The 20,390-nt window shown below is 39.9% G+C and overlaps 1 protein-coding gene across 2 annotated transcripts in view; it reads right to left on the bottom strand.

Moving 5' to 3' along the window:
• slc24a4b (solute carrier family 24 member 4b) overlaps positions 1-20,390 on the bottom strand; it is a 193,228-nt gene that overhangs the window by 146,563 nt on the left and 26,275 nt on the right. For both annotated transcript variants that reach the window (XM_015351228.2, XM_006632714.3), the window contains exon 2: positions 14,160-14,276. In XM_015351228.2, the coding sequence (XP_015206714.1) occupies positions 14,160-14,276 (117 nt within the window). The remainder of the gene's footprint in view (positions 1-14,159; positions 14,277-20,390) is intronic.

Here is a 20,390-nt window from a genome sequence, read left to right as displayed (position 1 = left end):
ACCAGCAGTAGGAACTGGGACATTAAATTGCCCCTGGTGTTGATGGCCATCCGAGCTACGCCCCATTGCTCTATGGGGGTCCCACCTTTTGAGATGATGACAGGTTGGAAGATGACTCTTCCCCTATACTGTCTCTATGGGGCGGAGGACCTGAGCATGACGGGGGCTGCTACGGCCCATCAGTATGTGTCAGACCTGCGAGCACATCTGCAGGCAACCTTTGCTTTTGCCCAGGACAATCTGGGAAGGAATGCAGAGGGTAGGAAAGAATATTATGACCCAAAGGCAGTTAACCAGGAACTCCAGGTAGGAGACAAGGTCCTGTACTTCCAATTTGCCAAACCCACAGGAGTGGACCAGAAGTTCTTACCCCGTTGGACAGGACCCCATGAGATTGTCGATAAGGTATCACCGGTAACTTATCGAATTCGGATCGAAAAGGGAAGGCACCGGGGGACACAGAATAGGGTTAAAGTCCAAACCCGATCAAAACGGGTGTGCCCCTTTGTAGCTGCAGGTAGGTACTGTAGTGTAGGTCCTGCTAGTAAAATATATTCGAAATTATAGTGGAACTGTACCATTTGCCTCGTCTGTGTTCCAGAATAGGAATCCTAAAACTGCCATGGTTGGTCCTGACAGTACTGTGGATCGCCTCGACACAGCCCCTTGAAGTTGTGGAACCCAGTACTCCTACCGGAATAGTCATGCAGGACGCTCCCGGATTGTTATTAACAAACTGCAGAACATATACTCAGTGAGTGTATGTACGGCTGGACCCAAGTGATCTGTTTCGGAAGCACATCGACATGAACAATAGGGTGTCCTATCATGGTAAGCAGTGGGCTAAGGACACTGTATGGCATGCCCAGCTAGACACTATACAAATGCTCCACCAGTTGAGGAAGACGACAGTCAACCAGGAGGAGATGACAGGCATAAGCCGCCCCAAAAGGTTCTTGGGGATAACCACTTCCGAGATGGTGCAGCCATTGCAAGCACATCTTGCATACAGTCTAGGCAGTGCCATTCCCATACATGTCAACCCCGAAGACAAGGAAATAGGTTTCCTGTTGAACCTCCCCATCGTGAGTAGCAAGGATATCTATAGACTCAAGTCCATATCAAACGCTGGCTTCTGGAGGGGGGACATGCATGTGAAGTTAATCACCCCACCGCTCGTAGCTTACCAGGAGGATGATCTGAATTTGTACCTGGTTCCAAACCTGGAGCTGTGTATATCAACTAAGGACATCCACTGGGTGTGCCCAAGTAAGCCATTCCTAAGGGACACAACCCAGGGGTTGTGTGGTATCAGGAAGGGGGCCGTCACTGAAAAGTGTAAAGTCACAGTAACGAGCAGAAGGGAGGTTAACAAACTCCAGGTTGAGCAGGAGGGAAAGAATGGCTGGTCAGCACACCACAGTTAGCTGTTACAATAACCTACGACAGACATGATACAGCTACCGAAGTGCAGCTGCCCAACCAAATGGTTTTTCTGCAAGTTCCTGAAGGGGCTATAGTGCATCTCAACGATTTAGCACTATACTACCTGGAGTCAGAACTGTATGAAACAGAACTCGAGATTGTGGACGCTTTCAGAGGACACAGCGTTGACTTGGATGTCAGAATCCAAGAGACAGTAAGCCTTGAGGGGGTACAGGTACTTGAGTTTGTTCTCAACGACACAGACTTAGACATTACGCTGGTAGGTCCCAGACAAGGTCGTTGTGGATCCTCTAGGGAATTGGGAACAGGAAACGTGGTCATATTGACACTGATGCTGGGTAGCTGAAACATGGCTGGTGGAATGTGCTGGATGCTGTTCTCTTGTATCAAAGCCTTGCGGGGTAGTTTGAATGAGACAAAGGGAGCAATGGTGTATCACCGAAATCAGGCAACCACTCCCAAATGTCTGCCTGCTGCAGAGCTATCAGATACTGATAGCAAACTGCCTGAGGTATAAGGTTTAGGGCTAATGATGATGCCCGATATCTCATTTTATGTACCTTATAACCGAGAGCAGGTATACGCAATGTTCTTTACAACACTATTTCCTGTACGAATTCTCGGGAGGTAATGTGAATATTGGGTGGTAATATCCACTGTGTTACAACAGACATCACTTAACTCTGTTTTTGTTTTGAAGGCAACAACGCCTCAGGACCTCGTGACCTTCAAAAAGGGGGGATATGTAGCGGCAATGCTTGTTCATAAGACAGAATTAAGCGTTGTTGTGCTTTCCTAAATGAGGCCCCATTGCCCCATTGCAGCCACAGAGAAGCTATTCATGCAGGCTGGTTTAAGGTGTTTTCTGTTGATAAGGAACAACTCCCAAATGGGGATGCATTTGGCTATCATGATCAATGGTCATCCCTGGCGCCTATCTGTCTAGGGAGTGCCAGAGGACATCTGGACTGCATTCCTAGGTGTCAGGAGTCTCTCCTTGGTCAACCAGTCAGGGACTGGCAGGGCGTGGTAACACCTCATTGGTCTCCAATGCCCACCAAACTCTCAACCAATCAGCACACATCTGTGTCTTGGTCAAAAAGGTTGCACAAGCTCAGGTCGGGGCTCTCCTTGGCCATTTTCGCGCACCCTCAGAGACAATCATGTGACAAGCGGTGTTGTCTGCACTGGGACTTGGACTTTGTTCTAAGCGCAAGGCTGAGGGTCCCGTACGTATTCAGAATTCTGCAACGACCAACGTGAATGCTCCGCTTGATCAACGGCAGCCTACAGTTGGACCCTTGTCGACAACCTGAATAGCTTATTCAGAAGCAGCGCTGGACCGGGAACGAACACAAGTTGTTATCAATTTAATTCATGAGTAATGTATTTACCTCCGAGTGTAGTGTAACAGTGGGTAATAACACTGATTAGCGATTTTGTATAGCCGAACAGTATATTGAAGTATATTCTCTGTTGTGTATCTCTTTGTGTTTCCATCTCTTCGAGATTATATACCTTGTATTTTGATAACCCTCACAGTAAAGTCTGCCGCCTGTATCAAGGTAGACTGGTATATGTTTGGTGCACAATTTATGTTTAATAAATGTATCTCGTGTATTGAATCCGTGTGTGTGCGTTTTTAGTTGTTCTGACGATTGATTGTCTAAAACCATAACGAACCACCTCGTGATTACTGCTACAATTAATAATTGGCTCAGAATAATCACAAAACCCCTACACAGCTATAGGGAAAACCGGTTCAGGGACGCCAAATATGTAATCATAGTGGCTCTCTGAAGGCACCAGTTCTGTAGGGTTTGGGCATTTACTGAGACAATTATTAATTGTAGCAGTAAATCACAAAGTTGATTCTTTTGGTGGCTTTAGAATCCAACCATGCGACATAACTCAAACAACGCGCACACACAGGTACTAGTGCACGAGGATACATTTATTAATACATAGAATATGCATATAAACCTAACAGATCTTATCGAGAGGGTTATCAGAATACAAAAGGTATATATTCAATCAGTTACAAAGTGTTACACATATCAAGAGGACATACGTTCAGTATATCATTCATTAAGACCGCTTCGTAAAGTGAACTTGGTTACAACTTCTACATTAGATACTCAAAACAAGTACATAACTCTTAGGAATTAAATTGATATCAACTGGTTTGGATAACAGTTGAATTCTCGAGCTGTAATGCATTGAAGTTGAATATTCATCCAATTTCTGGGGATTCAGATCTCCTGCGGGCACAAAGAAACAGTTGCAGGCTTGTTGCTGTCCAATCTGCGCTCTCTGGCTCGGTGCCAGGTTGTGCTGTGCGGCTTGCAACGGTGCGCTGCTGATGCTCACTGTTGGCTTTAACTAGCAAAGTTTGTGCACAGGAGAAAAGATGACTGTGGGTCCCAGCAAGTCAGGAAGAGGACCGGTTCGTTCCTGATGAAGAGCTAGTTCTGAATAGTGATTCAGCTTTCCACAGTTCCGACCTGTTCACGAGGCCTGCTGCTGGTTACTCTCTGGCAACCTCCACTCTAGACTCTTAGAACAAAGGAAAGTTCTGGCACTCGGACACACTGGCCGTTCCGTGGTTGTCTGGGCTGAGTCTCAGGATGGTCAGGAGGCGCGCTGCGAGAATGTCCTGCCCTTGGGAGCCTTCTGCTCCTGGGCCGTCCTGCCCTGGAATTCTCCTTTGAATTCCCTTTAGAATCTTACTAAATCTTGTTGAATCTGAATCTGAATCTGAATCTCTCAGGCTCTCTGTGTTGCCTGTTTTTACCTGGAGGAACTTCAGCTCATTGATTGGCTGAAAGTTCCATGTGCATCAGAGTCCCACGTGGGTTACTCGGCCCTACCAGTCCCTGATTGGTTGATCAAGGTGAGATATGAGTCACTTAGTCCTGACACTTAGTAATGCAGTCCAGATGTCCAACTGGCACTCCCTAGACAGATGGGCGCCAATGGATGACCATTGATCATGATAGCCAGGCTTAGCTAAGTGCATCCCCCTTTGGGAGCTGTCCTTATCAAAAGAAAACATCTTGCATGAATGGTTTCTCTGTGGCTGCACCACAGAGATGAACAGAGAAATGGGGCCTCATTTGGGAAGCTCAGAAACACTTAATTCTGCATTATTATTAAGCCTCGCCACTACACAGCCTTGCACCTGTTGCTTGCCCAGATGGGTACCAGTTCCCCCACAACCCAGAATTGAATGAAGAGGTTAGAAAATGGATGATTCCTAATGTTTTGGCCACCAAACATCCATCACACATTAATTTGGTTATATTTAGGTGAACATAATGAAATTTGTGTATACAAATGTTTAAGACTCAATACAGGATACAGGATTTTTATTTTTTCCCTCCAGATATCCTGCTTAATATTTTTAGGTCATGCCCTGAATTAATTACATTTTCTGCAAATGTTACAAGACACTAAAAAGGGCTTTTAACAATCTGAATTTCACAAATTAATTTTACAATCGCTTTTTCCCCCTTACCACCTCTATTGTGGGAGCAGACATGAGGTCACATCTAATTATTTTGCAAGAATAAAAACTGCACAAAAATCAAGCTATTTGAAGACCCAATAAATGTTGCTTTTTATTTTAGATTTTGCAGCAAATGGCATTAAGAAAATAAAAATAAAAAGTAGATAAATTAACAATAAATATTGAAGTACATTATAAAGTCCTTATGAGAAAGAATTATGAGAAAAACATCCCAAGGTTTCATGGAACATGTAAGTGCATTAAGCTTAAAGACAAGGACACATCTAAATGATCAGAACCATTAATCATGCTGTCTTTTCAAAACTAGAAAACAATTGATTTGGGTTCATGCAAGACTGGCGGAATTAGCAATTGGTGAAACTCCTGTATCATGAGCTTGTTTGAGGTAGGTAAGGCGAGGAATTAGATTTTAGAAGTATTTTTTTTCTTGTTTTGTTACACTAAGTCAGTTTGTATTTTTTAATGAAACGCACTGTGACGTCACGGGAGTTGTGGACACCACTTTGGTCTTGAAACAGGTGTGTCCACTTTTGCAGTCATGCCCTCATAGCCTGTTGGGGAACTTTGTTTTGGTCACTTTTTCTACTTTCACACACACTCTGAGAGTGGTTCTAAATACGGCCTACTATGGGGGTTGCTAGGACCCAAGGCATACTGTATATATGGCAGGATCTATGAGCCCTCAGCTCGCAGGTTCTCAGGCTCAAAGTCTCCTACCCATACACACCTCTGTCCTTTCATGACGTCCTCTGAGATCATTCTTGAGGTTCACTTGTTCTTGAACCCTTCACTCACAGTTACCTGGGCTCAACAAACCTCACCTGTAGATCTTTCCTCACTACACTAGTCCCTTTCAGGAAGAAGTGGTGGAAGACCCTCAACTCGGTCATTGTCATTTGACCAGACCTATTCTACTGTCTTCTTTACCTTACTGGGGGGCCAACATGGCAATGACAGAGGCTCCTATTGTTCCAGAACCTTACCCGCACCTCAAGATCATTGAATCACCAGGAATTTCCCTGCTCCTAGCCACCAAACATGGCACTTCCTGCTCCCTCCCCCTACTGGAAGTCTACCCTGCTCCTTGGTTTAACCAATGCTCCCTTGCTGTTACACACATTCCATGATGGCTACTGGTTCTTTCACCGAGTTAGCCTTTAGGCAAGTATTCAGCTTGGTCTTATAGTCACGCTCCAGCTAAATCTCCTTAGCTTTTAAAGGAAAAAGATCTACTCCACTGCAGATTTCATTTCAACTGTTTTTTATAACCTTCTACTTCTAAAGTATCTGGAGAATGGTTGTGTGATGGTGTTTCAGGGACAGTATTAGATTGGTTGCTCGGTCTTATTTCAACTTAGGAATGTAGCCAGAAGCTCCATTATTTTCTATCTATTCTATTTCCACTCTGTTCAGTAACGTGGCCTGGCACAAGTCATCTCACACTTGGACTATTGTAACTCCTTTCAAACAGAAAACCCTGCACATACCAAATGTGCCCCAGTCCAGGTCATACAGAACACTGCAGCTCTTGTAGGCTTCAACCTTCTGAAAAACAGTGCTTTTTCCCCCTCCTTTTCTTTCACATCCAGTTCAAAACCTTAGTGTTAGTCTATAGAGCTTCCAAGGGAAGGCCCCAGCATACCTCCAGATCACTGTTAGGCACTACCGTATGTTCCCTTTAAACCTGATCTCTAAGGCCGATTGGCAAAGCCAAAGCTGAGAGTCCCAGCTGTTTTCTGCACTGACACCTCAATGGTGGACAAACCTACTTGTCACGATCAGAACCACAGATTAATTCACTTTTTTTAGAAGGAACTGAAAACTTAAGAACATACCTGACACAAGAATGCCATGACCCCAATCTTATGTTAGTTTTTTGTCATGCAGCGCTCAATCTACTTTGCACCATCCCAGGAACATCCCAGCACTCAAGTATCACTTTGCTCACTGTTTCCTGTGATTTATTTGTTTCATGCTAGTGTTACAGGCTCCCTTTGCATCTTGACTGGACTTGACTGCAAATTGCTTTGTGGAAAAGCATCTGCCAAATGAATAAATATAAATTTGTATCTGCTGGACTGTTGCATTTGTTACTGTGCAGTTTCTGTTTTGATGTTTCTGTCATCTTTCTATCATATATTTACTGCATAATTATAAGTTATTCTCTGAAGAGAATGTAGAACTGCACAGAATGTTGAATCAACATAAACTTTTGAGAAACTATGTTCCTGTTAATCTAGTTCTTGCTAGAACTATTATTATATCTGCCCAACTTCAGAAAGAAGAAACTTGGATGTTATTTACTGGGCAGAATTAAGATTTGAATCTCATAACAGAAACTACAAAGGTGTCAGTTTACCCTTGAGGTCCCCCACCTAACAAAGGCACATGCAGACAAAACTAATGCAGGACTACAGACACCACTAGTGTAATAATCTTTCATGCACAAATAATAAGTAAATATATTCTAGAAATTCCAGTAGTGCCAAATGCAGTAAAAGCATCAAGATCCACAAAATTTGGAACTGCCAGTTGTTTCTATATATCTCTGCTCATATACTACACGGGAACAGTGACAGGCATGCATGATCTTTCAAACCAAGTTCCTCTTCTTTGAATGTACTGCAAGTCCCACATTGATTAATGGGAGAGTTCATGCAGACTGAAGGGGAAGTGTCTCTCTCACCACTACCACTGCAAGGCTCAGGCTCCTGACAGCTCACAGGGTTGCTGTTCACCATGGCTGTTTATTTCCAACACCTACTGTACCTGAGGGGAGTTTGTTTATGTTGTGGAATTGAGGAATTCCAGACACAGTCAGCTACTGACAAGATCCGGTCTTAAGTTCAATCTGTGCTCCAAGTGAGCCCCAAAGTATTTTTTTTTGTATCTTATTATGCAGCCATCATTGGCTCAAAATCTCGCTGCTCTGTCTGCACTCCTTTTGTTTTGCAGAACTGAAGCTCAAACCTCCAGAACCCAGAATGCAGAATAAACTAGACTTCATGCTTGGAAAAACAGAAATTTGAAAGCTACAGTATGCATCTAAACTATGGAAGACAATGTTAGAATCAATGAAAAACTCATTTGGTAATTCATAAGTTGGTAAATGTAAATTTTATACAGTACAAGTGATACTTCAGACCAAACACAAGCAAGAAGTGACACAGCACTGATCAATCATTTGCCACAAACTGTGAAAACCCATAAAAGAGCAACATCAAGACTACTGAACTGGCATATTTTATATCTTGTGTAACCTTAAATGTAATTAAAGACAGTACTGAAGATTAAAGGATACATGCATTAAACTAAGAAATCCACTTATTTCACTTTTTCAACAATATAAAGAATTGAAGTCACAGGAATAACAGACAATGCTAACACTTCTTCATAAAGCAAGCTAAAGCCAAACCTATTTTGAAATCTTTGACAAAGACTGTTGCACACCCTTGTCATATGACTTCTGAAAAAGGTCTCTGATTCATTATTGCTTACCAGATTCATCTTTATAATTCTGAAAGATACAAAAACAAAGGACATTGTATCTTTACATGTGTGTTTAACTTGTTGGTATTGTAAATTTACATGTTAAAGTAGGTTGGTTGTGTTTGTGTCTCATTTATTGTGGATCTATTGTGGACTATTGTCCTTGTCTCCTGTTTATTCTACCATTTTGTGTCAAGTTACAAAACCTGACTCACCTCTGGACTAATAATAATAATTAATAATTGCTTACACTTAGGGACTCCCCTCCACCACCTCCAGAGAGCAGAGTAATGAAGCCAATTCATAGATGGGGATTGTTAAAAGGCCAAGATTGGTAAGGGCCAACGGGAAATTTGGCCAGGACGCCAGGGTTAAACCACTACTCTTTTCGAGAAACACCTTGGGATTTTTAATGACGCCTTTCTATTTAATGAATAGAGTCTTACATGTCTGTCAAGAGAAGAAGGGGGTGGAGCCTGTCAGTGCCTATTTAAACTGGCATTTATAGCGTAGCAGTTACGCTAGCTCATTGTAATGCAGTCATTTTTGTTGTGGGGTGTTTTTATAAACTTGGTTCATTTTAGTCCTGATTCATTTAAAACTCCAAGCAGGAAATTCCAGTAGAAACTGCAATTTCATTTTTTATACAATGTTCTTCTTGTTTTTTTTTCTTGCAGCAGTAGACTATTATAGCCACTGTATTTTCCACTTAATTTTTGTGTTCTGTCTAATTTTAATTGCTTTGGTGGTCAGGTAATTTAGTCACAAAAGATTGTCTTTATTCAGCAGTTCTGCAGATTCAAAAACCTCACAACTTTACATGTAATGTATTTCATTAGAGCCAACTGCTCTGAGAAACTTAATGAGTTCTGTCAGACATTTTGTTTTAAAAATGCCAATACACTTCCTACTTATCTGCCTTCTGCCAACTTCCCTTTGCTCTAGAACCTTCCTGAAGTGAATGTAGACAGTTGTCACAAGGCATTCCATAAGAGTTTATACCCATTGTGGTTATAGTAATTGCTTTTGAAGAGGTGCTGACAAATCAGTCCAGATTAACTACCATCGATCACACACAGTAGTGAAAGAACACTTATTTTCAGACACTCCCTATGAGGGAGTGAGGGCATGGTGAAACAGCTCAGGAACACAAAGGAACATGTTTGGAATGGAACTACTTTAAATTAAAGATCCAATGTACTGAAGAGGATCAGATCACAGGTAGCTTATACTACATTTTTTGTTCCGTTACCCACTGACTGCTAATTGTTTTATGATTCGTAACCTTACGCACTGCATTTAACCATAAATTTATTCTGCTCTGTACTTTTGGTCCGATACATATAATCCACCTCAACTATAATGAGCCATTTATGCAATTTCAATTTATACATAATTAGCACTGACCAGGTATAATCCAGAAACCAACACCCTCCAGAGATTCATCTAACATATACAGTACTATAGTTCTTCCATAAGTGGACGAAATGAAAAAAATAATGAGGGGATGGAAGAAAGAGTCTGTAACGAATAGATATTAAAAGGACTAGCCCAGCAGTATTGCTTCAGAGGAGGAGAGGGGAGGAGCTACATGTTTTCGTGACTAAAGAACAAGAAATAGAGACCAAGCAAAAAGAGATTCTGTACTGGTAATAGGAAAAGCTACTTTATACATATCCAGAAAGCCATAGTGCAGGACTTTACTGGGATCTTTGAAAATAGATTAAGAAAGTGTATTATTAATAATCTTTTAGCAGCCAACAGACAAAAATGGTACAGGGAGTTGGTGCTGTGAGCTGTTCTATTTAAATTTGTTTTAGCAGTGAAAACCCTCTCTGAAAGGAGAAATGTGTGTCAGTAAAACTACAGGTTTTTATGGTCATTGTGGGTGTTTGTGTTCAATGGAGAATATAAAGTGACCTGACGTGCCTACAGTAGCTATAAACTCTATTACCAGTGAAGAACAGCTATGGACGTGTTTGTGTCTGAGGTATAGAAGTGTCACCAGGGAGGTGGTACAGCTGGGCAGCTGAGCAGCAGGGACGCTGAAGCTGGGGCTCTGGGAGAAAGTTCAGTTATAGGTACCCTTGCGTAGCAGCAGATACTAGCAAATGTGATCAGCAGTGAAGTGGCGGAGCTGGATAGCGGAATGGCTGTGGGCTAAAGAAGCCAGAGGTTTACATATGAGTGCAGCAAGTCTTTGTGACTGTAGAAGGAAAACAGTGAGAGGGAAGACAGCAGATGAAGCAGTCTACAGTCTTCCCCAGAAGGTGAGCAACTTGTGAGAGCTAGGATCAATAGTGTGAGAGCACAAGATGCACAACTGAGCTTTAACTGAGGAGGGCATTGCCCCATGTGCTGAACACATGTACAACAGAGGATAGTGTGCAATAATGATGGAACAAATGGTACATGACTCCCTCTGTACCAAAGAGAGAAGGGTTTAGTTATATACCTACAGTACATGGACTCCTACTATCAGATACAAGGAGAGCACAATACAGTCTGTGCAGAAATCATTACATTCCACATCTTAAAAACAAAGATTACTGTATATTGGGTCAATCAATATTAAATACCTGTAGATCAGAAAAACCTGCAATGTTGTAGAAATTCATGCTGCAGGGAAAGCAGCACCAGTTTAAGGAAAAAGATACATGTATATATTAAACAGATTTAATAAACATAAACAGGAAATGTAGAAAAAACAGAGTAGGACATTACAACAGCAGGTGGTATTAGGGTTTGAAATTGACCTTCAAGAATTTTTGTGGCACTGACATTTTATTTTCACAGCTCACAATTCAAAATCCATTTATGTAAATTACTCAATGATAAATGTTCACAAAAACAGTGAAGAAGAATTATTTAAAATTTCTTCTTTAAACTTTCCCTTTTAACCTAAAGAGAACTAGAAACCATAAAAGGTTATACAACAGCGAACTCACCTACAACTGAAATTTCAAAATACCTGTAATTATTACAGAACACAGTGTGAATGGTGTTACAGTATCATATTCTGGGTAACTTTACCACATGCTGTGACACACTATTACTGAACAAGAAGAATGGACACTTCACTTGCTCCACAGGTCACCTCTAATTGGTATAAGCAGATAAGAATGTCAATTTCAGCACTCTCATTGTATTAATTGAACTCAAGGCACAATATGAAATCAGTTGCTGAAAACCTACTTGTGACAGCAATTAACCATGCGGTTGAAGTGTGGGCAAGTAACACAGCTACCAGGGAGGCACTTTAACTGTCTTAAAATGATACTAGATGCTGCCTCTGTTTTTCTTGATCTTTAATATCCAGCCCATCTGACACCATGCACACTGCAGTTGTACTGCAGTTCTGATGTGAATGACAATACACAAACCACTAATTCCAACAAATACTTTATGGAGTCTTTGGATGACAGGCGGGGGAAAACCCTGCACATTTAATCAGTAATGCCACAGTACTCCCCAGTCTAGAGTAGTGTAAACATGCACTGTCAGCGAAAGCTTCCAAGACACATGTTAGTTAAAACAATCTATGTACACTTACTATACAGTGATAGTACTCAAGCCTGGAACAAAAAATATAGCATTCTTTGAGCACCCATTAAAGAAACATCTACTACTTCATTACAGCTGCTACAGTACATTACTTTTTTCCTTTATTGTCCAAGATAGGAAATTTTCCTTGCAGGCAGGTAAAATACATAGCAAAATACACAATGCATTTAACACAACCTGAACCCATTAACAAATAAGAAACAAGCATGCATAAGACGAAAAAAACAAGTTAGCAGCTTTAAGTAGTCCTCACAATTTAGAAAGACAAATTGAGATATGTGTACATGATACAATAATGATGAAAAATTAATTTTCTGAATTATGCAGGTTAATACAGTATATGTGGAAAAAAGGATTACTTAGTACTATTGCTCTTAAATCTAGGTGGTCTATATCGATGTCTTCATGGAAGTAGCTCAAACGCACAGTGCAACGGGTAGTCATGACAGTCCATGATTATATTGTCCTTCTGCACTATTTTTTTGGTAGAGATGTCTGCCAGCTGTAGCAGTTGTGCATCGATCATTTTGTTGGCTACAGTACCTTCACTGTGCTGCTCTGTTTTTATTGTGTGCATTCAGGTTACCGGACCAGGCTACTACAGTGAATGTTATTACAGCTGCCACAGCCTCTGTACAAATGTTGCAAATCAGATATAAAAATAATTTTCAGTACTGAGCATCACTCACTGTACACAGCTTCTCACAACATTTCCATCAACTGAGAAACCTGTGGAATCGATTTACTTGCTTATGATGAACATAATATCTCTTGTATTGATTTTTTGGCATGTTACTTTATGAAAATAAATAACTAATATTAAAATGAAGCACCCCAGTGAATTAGACCACAACTGTCATGCCTCCTTTGCAAACATTAATCTTACCTGTACACCTGGTATAGCAGGTCATATGCTAGAGTCATTATTACAGCAAATGTTATTCTTCAACAAGAGGACATTTTTAAAACTACAAAAAAATCTATTAAACAAGCACAGAGACAATGCTTCTTAATCTGCACTAAACACAGAAGTTGACGACAGGTATAATGTCTGTGTCCACCACATATACAAGTGTTTAACACTGCATAGTGATATTAAAACGGGGTCCATTTTAATATTTTAATATTTAATATTCTGTACACAGAACTGCATATACACCATCCCTGTGAATTACACCAAGACAAAAAAAATATATAGAACACTTTACCTTCAAGCCAAATAAAGATTTGTTGATTATGATTGATGACATAAGGTTTCTTATTTTTAGGTGATGTTTTCTTAAAAGGTCCTTAAATGAAGGTTTTCAAACTTCCTTTTATCAAAAGACAAAGAGTGTGCACAGCAATTCCTGTAATTTTAATGTACAAATAATAATAACTGTCAAAACATAAAAAGCCAAAGTATTTAGGAATATGCAAAAGAGCATGGTGCTTTAAACACTTTGGTGAGATAAGCGATATTGTAAGATTGTAAGATTTGTCATTTGGCAATCAATGCAATACACTTCTCATTTCTGAATTTAAACAATCCTCTGAATTCTATAGGTGCTCTCAGTCAGTAACTGAAGATCACTTTACTCTTGACTAATTAACCCAATAACTTGTTCCATTAAATAGCTGAAAACACTGAAGGAAACAAAAGAGAAGATACAGTAATGTCTGAAAGGACTTTAATGGGACACTCTTTATTCTTCAGTTTTAACATTTCCACAGTCCCAACAGTTCCTCCATCTAAAGAATTCATCATGCCATTCTTTTTTTCATCCAAATCCTTCCACAAACCAAACAAAATCACTCAGCTCATGCAGGGAATTACAGTATAAGTAAACCTTTGCATGATCAGGCTCCACTTTGGGATTAGGGAAATAAAGAGCACTTCTTAGTCCCAATTTGTATTCTTCAGCCATCTGACAACATTTCATTATATAATCTGTTAATTCTTTGTCGTTTTAGTACATTTAGTGTCTGTCATGACTAGTTTTCTCTTGCACAGCACTGTTGATAAACACTTAATTGACTTACACGTTAAACCTAGTGTATCTCTGCACTATGCACTTCCTTGCACTATTCAATCTGCCCCAGCCTTGTATTGCCCATGTCCTGAAATTAATTTATTTCATCCCAATCCTACCTGGCTCTGTGCAGTTCTTCTCTTGATCCGTTATGTTTTCTACTGCTGTTGACATGAGTCTTCGTATTCCCAATCGTTCTTCTGCTGTCCATTTTCCTGTGGCAGTCAGTCCATGACCTGTAAGGGAACAGCAAAAAAATTCAAAAGAAAATAAGAAAGGTTACAAACAAGAGATGTCTCTGTGAACCATATTGCATGTTTAGCTGTCAGTAGATCTCATCAGGCTCCTGCCTATAGTATTCCAATTGACTGGCTTTGACAATATGGTGTGTCACAACTCTCTGTGTACAGAATTGTTCTTTTTATTATGCATAAACCTTTTCCTTGGTTTTTGTATTGAAGGCGATCTTGCTAATAACTTGCACAATTCTTAAAAAAGGAAAAGGACAATAAAATAAAGACTCCAAGATACTTTTGAGAAAACAAGAAACTCATTCATTGGCTGTACCTGTGCTATATTTGCCTATAATACCTATAATGGAGAAGCTACTGTATGTGATTACTAAAAAATTAATTCCTACCTACCATATGTACACAAAGTAGTGTGAAGAAAGATATGGGAAAGGGTCAGTAACTTTAAATTCCTTGGTGTCCATATCACCGAGGACCTCACATGGTCACTCAACACCACCTGTCTGATCAAGAAAGCGCAACAGCGCCTATACTTCCTAAGACGATTGAAGAAAGCCAAGATATGTCCCCAGATCCTCACTACCTTTTACAGATGCACTACAGAAAGCACACTGACAGGCTGCATCACAGTGTGGTATGGCAACTGCAGTGCTGCTGACCGCAAAGCCCTACAGCGGGTGGTGAAAACTGCCCAGTCCATCACTGGGGTTACCCTCCCATCTATCCAGGACATTTATGACAGACGGTGCTTGAGGAAAGCTCTAAGCATAATCAAAGACCCCACACACCCCAGCTACAGACTTTATGATCTGCTACCATCTGGAAAACGGTACCGGAGCATTCGGGCCCGGACTACCAGACTCAGAGACAGTTTTTACCCCCGCACTATCAAACTGTTAAATTCCCAGCCTCTCTCACTCTCACCTCACTTCTCACCTATAATCTGAACCTCACAGTGCCTTCTTCCTTTCTTTCTTTCCAAAAACCCAAACACACATTGAAAATCTACCTCTACCATACATGTCAAAAGCTCACTCCCCATAATTTCTATCCCTTTATTTTATTCTGTTGATGCATATTTTTGCACATAACCTGTTACCTTTTTGTTGTTTTGCACATTGCCTGTTATTGTTTTTTGCAGCTTGCCTGTTGTTGTTTTTTGCACATTGCCTGTTGTTGTTGTTTTTTGCACACTGCCTGTTGTTGTTTTTTGCACACTGCCTGTTGTCTCTGTCTTTCTTTTGCTACACAATTGTATTGTTGTTGTTGTTTTGTTTTTTTTCGCTTTGTACTTCCTATGTCCGAGAGCTAGCTAAATAGCATTTTGTTATACCATATACCATGTATATGAGTGCAATGACAATAAACTTGAACTTGAACTTGAACTTGGAAAGAATGAAAAACCTGTAATTCTGCATAGGGACTGTAGTAGTATACCTGGGGTCTACACAGCAGAGTGGCTTAGCTTTTGGGCTTATCACTGACAGTTGTGCCTTCGAGTCCCCACTGCGTGAAGTGATGTATTTCACCCCAGTTGCTTCAGTCCACCCAACTGAATAGTGTGGGGCCCAGCAATACTGAGGGTAATTCCTGTGATGTGATAGGGTGGAGAATTCACATTCTCTCTAGCTTGCTTATTGCAAAAGAAAGCAGACAGAAACCAGAGAGAAACTAAGGTGAATTCTGGCCCAATGAGCCACTGTGACCCTGGCATGGACTTTATTGTAGCTGTTGTACAGCATGTACAACTTTCAAACATGTCACCTTGAAAGTCATATTTTGTATACAAAAGCAGTTATCAGGTTTGCTTTTAACAAAGGAGATAATGGAAGACTGTCAAAATATTTTAAAAGAAATCAGAATTTAGATAATATATTTCTACATTAGTTTGATGACTTACATTTGATAAAGCCAGGATATCCCAAACCACTTATAAGCACCAAAAAGTATGTCTCCACTGTTATGCCATTTGAAATCACAACATTCTACTGCCTTCACTTTATGTTGCAAAGAACACTTGACAAATCTTCATGTAGTCCTATTATATACAATAGTATTATCAACAGCTCTTCTTCCTGATTAATGTTGCACAACATAGAATCGCTTCTAGAGCAACTTTCAACTCTGGATTAAATGCCAATCAATGAAATGGCACACATCCACACAGAGGGTAAAATTAGAGACTCAAATAAACCTAGGCAGAATATCTATAGATGGAGGGAGGAAACCCTTAACTCAGAGAAAATCCAGGGAGGAAAAAAAACGCAAGAGTGAGAACTCTGCTCTACACATTTATAGAATTTGCTCAACATAAGATCCCAAGCTGAACAAAAACCTAAATGCCATGAACCTATTTACTTTCAATGCTTTGTATATCGTATCCACCTGACTGTGTAATTACCAGCACTGATGTAGTCATCAATCATTACCATTTCATATTCTGTGAATAGCAGCAAGGCCTGACAGAGATCATTAAACTTTAAAATCAGCTACAATCCATGAAGCTTTCCTGAAGAAATAAGATAGGACATTTTTCAAACCAAGGATACCAACATGAATGTAGATGAAGGTCCAGGAAACACCAAGTACTGCTAATGGGCTTTTTACTACTGGTCATTACAAGCTGGTGAGCATTTCATACATGTGCTGGTGATCTTTAATAATTATACAGTACCTGCTGCTTAGGGATCACTAAATTAATGATTAAGGATTACATCTTGTTAAGGAAATATAGTGCATAAACAGGAAATATCGGGCTCTGTTCAGCAAATATTTAATAATTATTCATTCAGCACACATTCATCCAAAAGAGCTAACAAGAGGCCAGAAGGTGAACTGTGCATTAGCAACTGCTGTAGCATAATCACTTATAAACAGAACCTTGGTTTTATATTTTATCCCAAAACTACTACACAAGGCTATTGCACTCAATCCATTTTTTGCCTTGCAATTTTTAATGTTTCTTATGTATGTTTAGAAATAATTACACTTTACAAATGTGACCTTTTCAATGACAATTCATTTGTATTTTCTGACCCACAGGTAATGTCCATCACAAGTGATGGAATGTTTTTAAATTCAATTCAATTCAAAAAAGCCCTGAGAGCAGGAGATAACAGTACAAATATAGAACAACTATAGTCACTAACCTTAAATTAAACCTTTTCTACAGCAGATGGAAACAATGCAGAGGCTGTTCTGTACACTTTTCCAACCTCACCTCTATGATGTTCTGTATTTGAAAAGCAAAACACATGATCTTATATCAAGTTCTGATTTCACCCTGCTGGAATATTTCTATTTAAATATTAAAATAAAAGATAAAATAAAAATAATAAAAGATAAATAAAATAAAATAAAAATAAATATTAAAATAAAAGCTGATCAACACATTTGTGTTCTCTCGAATTGACTACTGTAATGCTCTACTCGCTGGGGTATCTTAATCTACTTTGAACAAACTACAGTATGTCCAAAATTCAGCAGCCAGAATCCTGACCAGGTCTAGTACAAATTATCACATCACTCCTATCCTGGAGTCCTTGCACTGGCTTCCTGTCAAATTCCGTGTAGACTTTAAAATCCTCATGCTCACATACAAGGCTCTGCATGGCTTGGCACCTCAGTACCTGTCTGAACTATTATCGCCCTACTCCCCACCTCGTAACCTTCGCTCTTCTTATTCTACTCTCCTTACTGTCCCCCAAGCCAGTCTACACTGTATGCGTGACAGGGCCTTCTCCTGTTATGCCCCCAAGCTCTGGAATTCTCTGCTCAAGGATATCAGAGAGTCACCTTCTCTTAACTTCTTCAAATCCAGACTCAAAACCTTCTTCTTTAGAAAAGACTTTACTTAACTGGTTCCATTCTTCACCCCTCTGCTTTTCTTAGTACCACCATCCAATGTCTCCTCTGTATATTGTAATTGTGTTTTATCTTGTGTATTCTTTTTGTTGTTGTCATTCTGTAAAGCGCTTTGAAAAGCCACCTTTAAAGGCGCTATATAAAATAAAGTTTATTATTACTATCATAATATGTGTGCTTCTGTAACTCTGGTTAGAGGACAGTCTCTCACTCTCTTGAGCTCTTGCCCCTGAAGTGTTTCTACTGTTAGTAAAGAGCACTGTCACATTATGGTCAAAGTCTCACCACTTGCTTACCCAGCACTTTTGGGCTTATGTAAAAATAAAGGGTCTCTTTTTAATATTTTACGTATCAAAAGCTTATGAGCTCATTAAAAGGGAAAAAAAGCTCTAAGTGGATGGATCAGCTGTATTGTTACAAATGGGGGGCTACAAAAATGGAGAAAAATCAGGATTTGACTGAGCTGTTTAGTCAATAAGTAAAATAATCATTCACAATACCCAATTTGTAAGTGATTTCTAGCTATATACCGAAGTGGTTGGTATAATTAGAGGCATGTGAATTCTTTGTTCTCCGGCACAGCTTTGTTGAGAGGACTAATAATACAGGCACACTTGGATAAACAAATATTTATTACAATGACAAGACACAAACTACTCTACACACAACATACAACACACAAGTTACTTTATGTACAGGATTTACAAACAAGGCGTTTCAGAGGCCTAACATTCTGGTCACCCAAAAAAGTCCAGACTGCTACTAAGCATTAAAACTCTAAATGCCTACAGGGGCCACATAAGAGATGAGCTGCCTTCTAACTAAATACAAAGGAACACTGCAGTTAAATCTCTCTCTCTGCATGTGTATTCCTATCCATAAAAACGCACCCCAAGCAGGAAAGATGTTTCTAACTGAGGTATCTTTTACCCAGGAAACCCAAGTTTGAAAACACAGAAAAGCAAGCAGCTCCCTCTAACAAGGTTTAAATAAAGTACTTAGCGCCACTCTGTTTTGATTTGGATGATCGTGAAGTAGGGGCTCTTGCCTGGTGTAAGTTTCAAGTCCCTATTCCTCTGGACTTCTCTCTCTTCTCCTTGTTGCCTGTTTCTTGTTTCTTCTTTCCTCTCTTTTCCATGTGATCCTATATTGTGTGTTTCTGTACTGCTCCTTGCCAATTATTAATCCACAACTTACCTAGGTATACTAAGGTAAACTTTACAATTGTTTCTGCTCAAGGGACCACCACAGACCTCAGCAAACATTCTCTCCGCTTTGAAGTTAGAAGTGTTTACTCTTCCAAGTGTCATAAACTTTATCTACAATCTAAGAGACACTTCTCAGTCACCTAAAGCTGTAACTGTACTTGTCTGAATCAACAAGGAAAACACCATGCTGGGCATGAGACAAACCACCCTCACAATAATTGCTATGCTACATTGAATAGCTATTTAAGGTGAAATTAAAATTCTTCTCTGCCACCTTAACACAAAGCTAGCCTGGCTCAGCAAAGTATACAAAGTTCTCAAATTTGCTGACTTTCAAAACTGTGGTACCAGCTGCAAACTCTTTTTTTTAAGATTTCAGTTGTTGTTGTTGTTGTTGTTGTTTTGGTGGTTCACCATTACAGGACAATCAAGAAAAAATCCACAGTCTGACAATTAAAAAAATTAATTAAATCAGAAAGCTGTATCCTGTTGGATGGCAATTTATATAGGCTTAACTATGAACACAATTTTTCATAAATTAAATATCTTAACACACCTGACAGGTAAATCAACAGGTAGTGGTCAAAAAAGGTAAACACCAATTTAAATTAAGTCCATAGCAGGTTGGGCCACCATACGGGGCTTCTATGCACTATAGTATAAAATCTACATGTATCTGGAATTCGTCTGGAGGGATGTAGCATCATTCTTTCCTGAAAAAGTAAATCGACTCAGTGACTGATGCAGGTGGAAAATGTGGGTGGTATTCCAGAATATCCCAAAAATGCAGTTGTCTGTTTGAAAACCAACTGGGTATGGATCCAGTGAGTGAAAGGGCCATATATGAAACATACATATATGAGATATACAGTATGAAAACATTAATGGCATGCTCAGCAAACCATTGGAGAACCACAAGTGCTCACTGATGGGAGCACTGGCATTCAAGAAGAATTCCTTAAGGCAGGAAAGAAATGCTGCAACATGGAGTGATAATGGTCACTCAGTACTAACAACTAGTAACTAG

This window comes from Lepisosteus oculatus, chromosome 8 (assembly GCF_040954835.1).
Source record: "Lepisosteus oculatus isolate fLepOcu1 chromosome 8, fLepOcu1.hap2, whole genome shotgun sequence".
NCBI lineage: Eukaryota > Metazoa > Chordata > Actinopteri > Semionotiformes > Lepisosteidae > Lepisosteus > Lepisosteus oculatus.
This window is presented reverse-complemented; position numbering and strand designations above follow the sequence as displayed.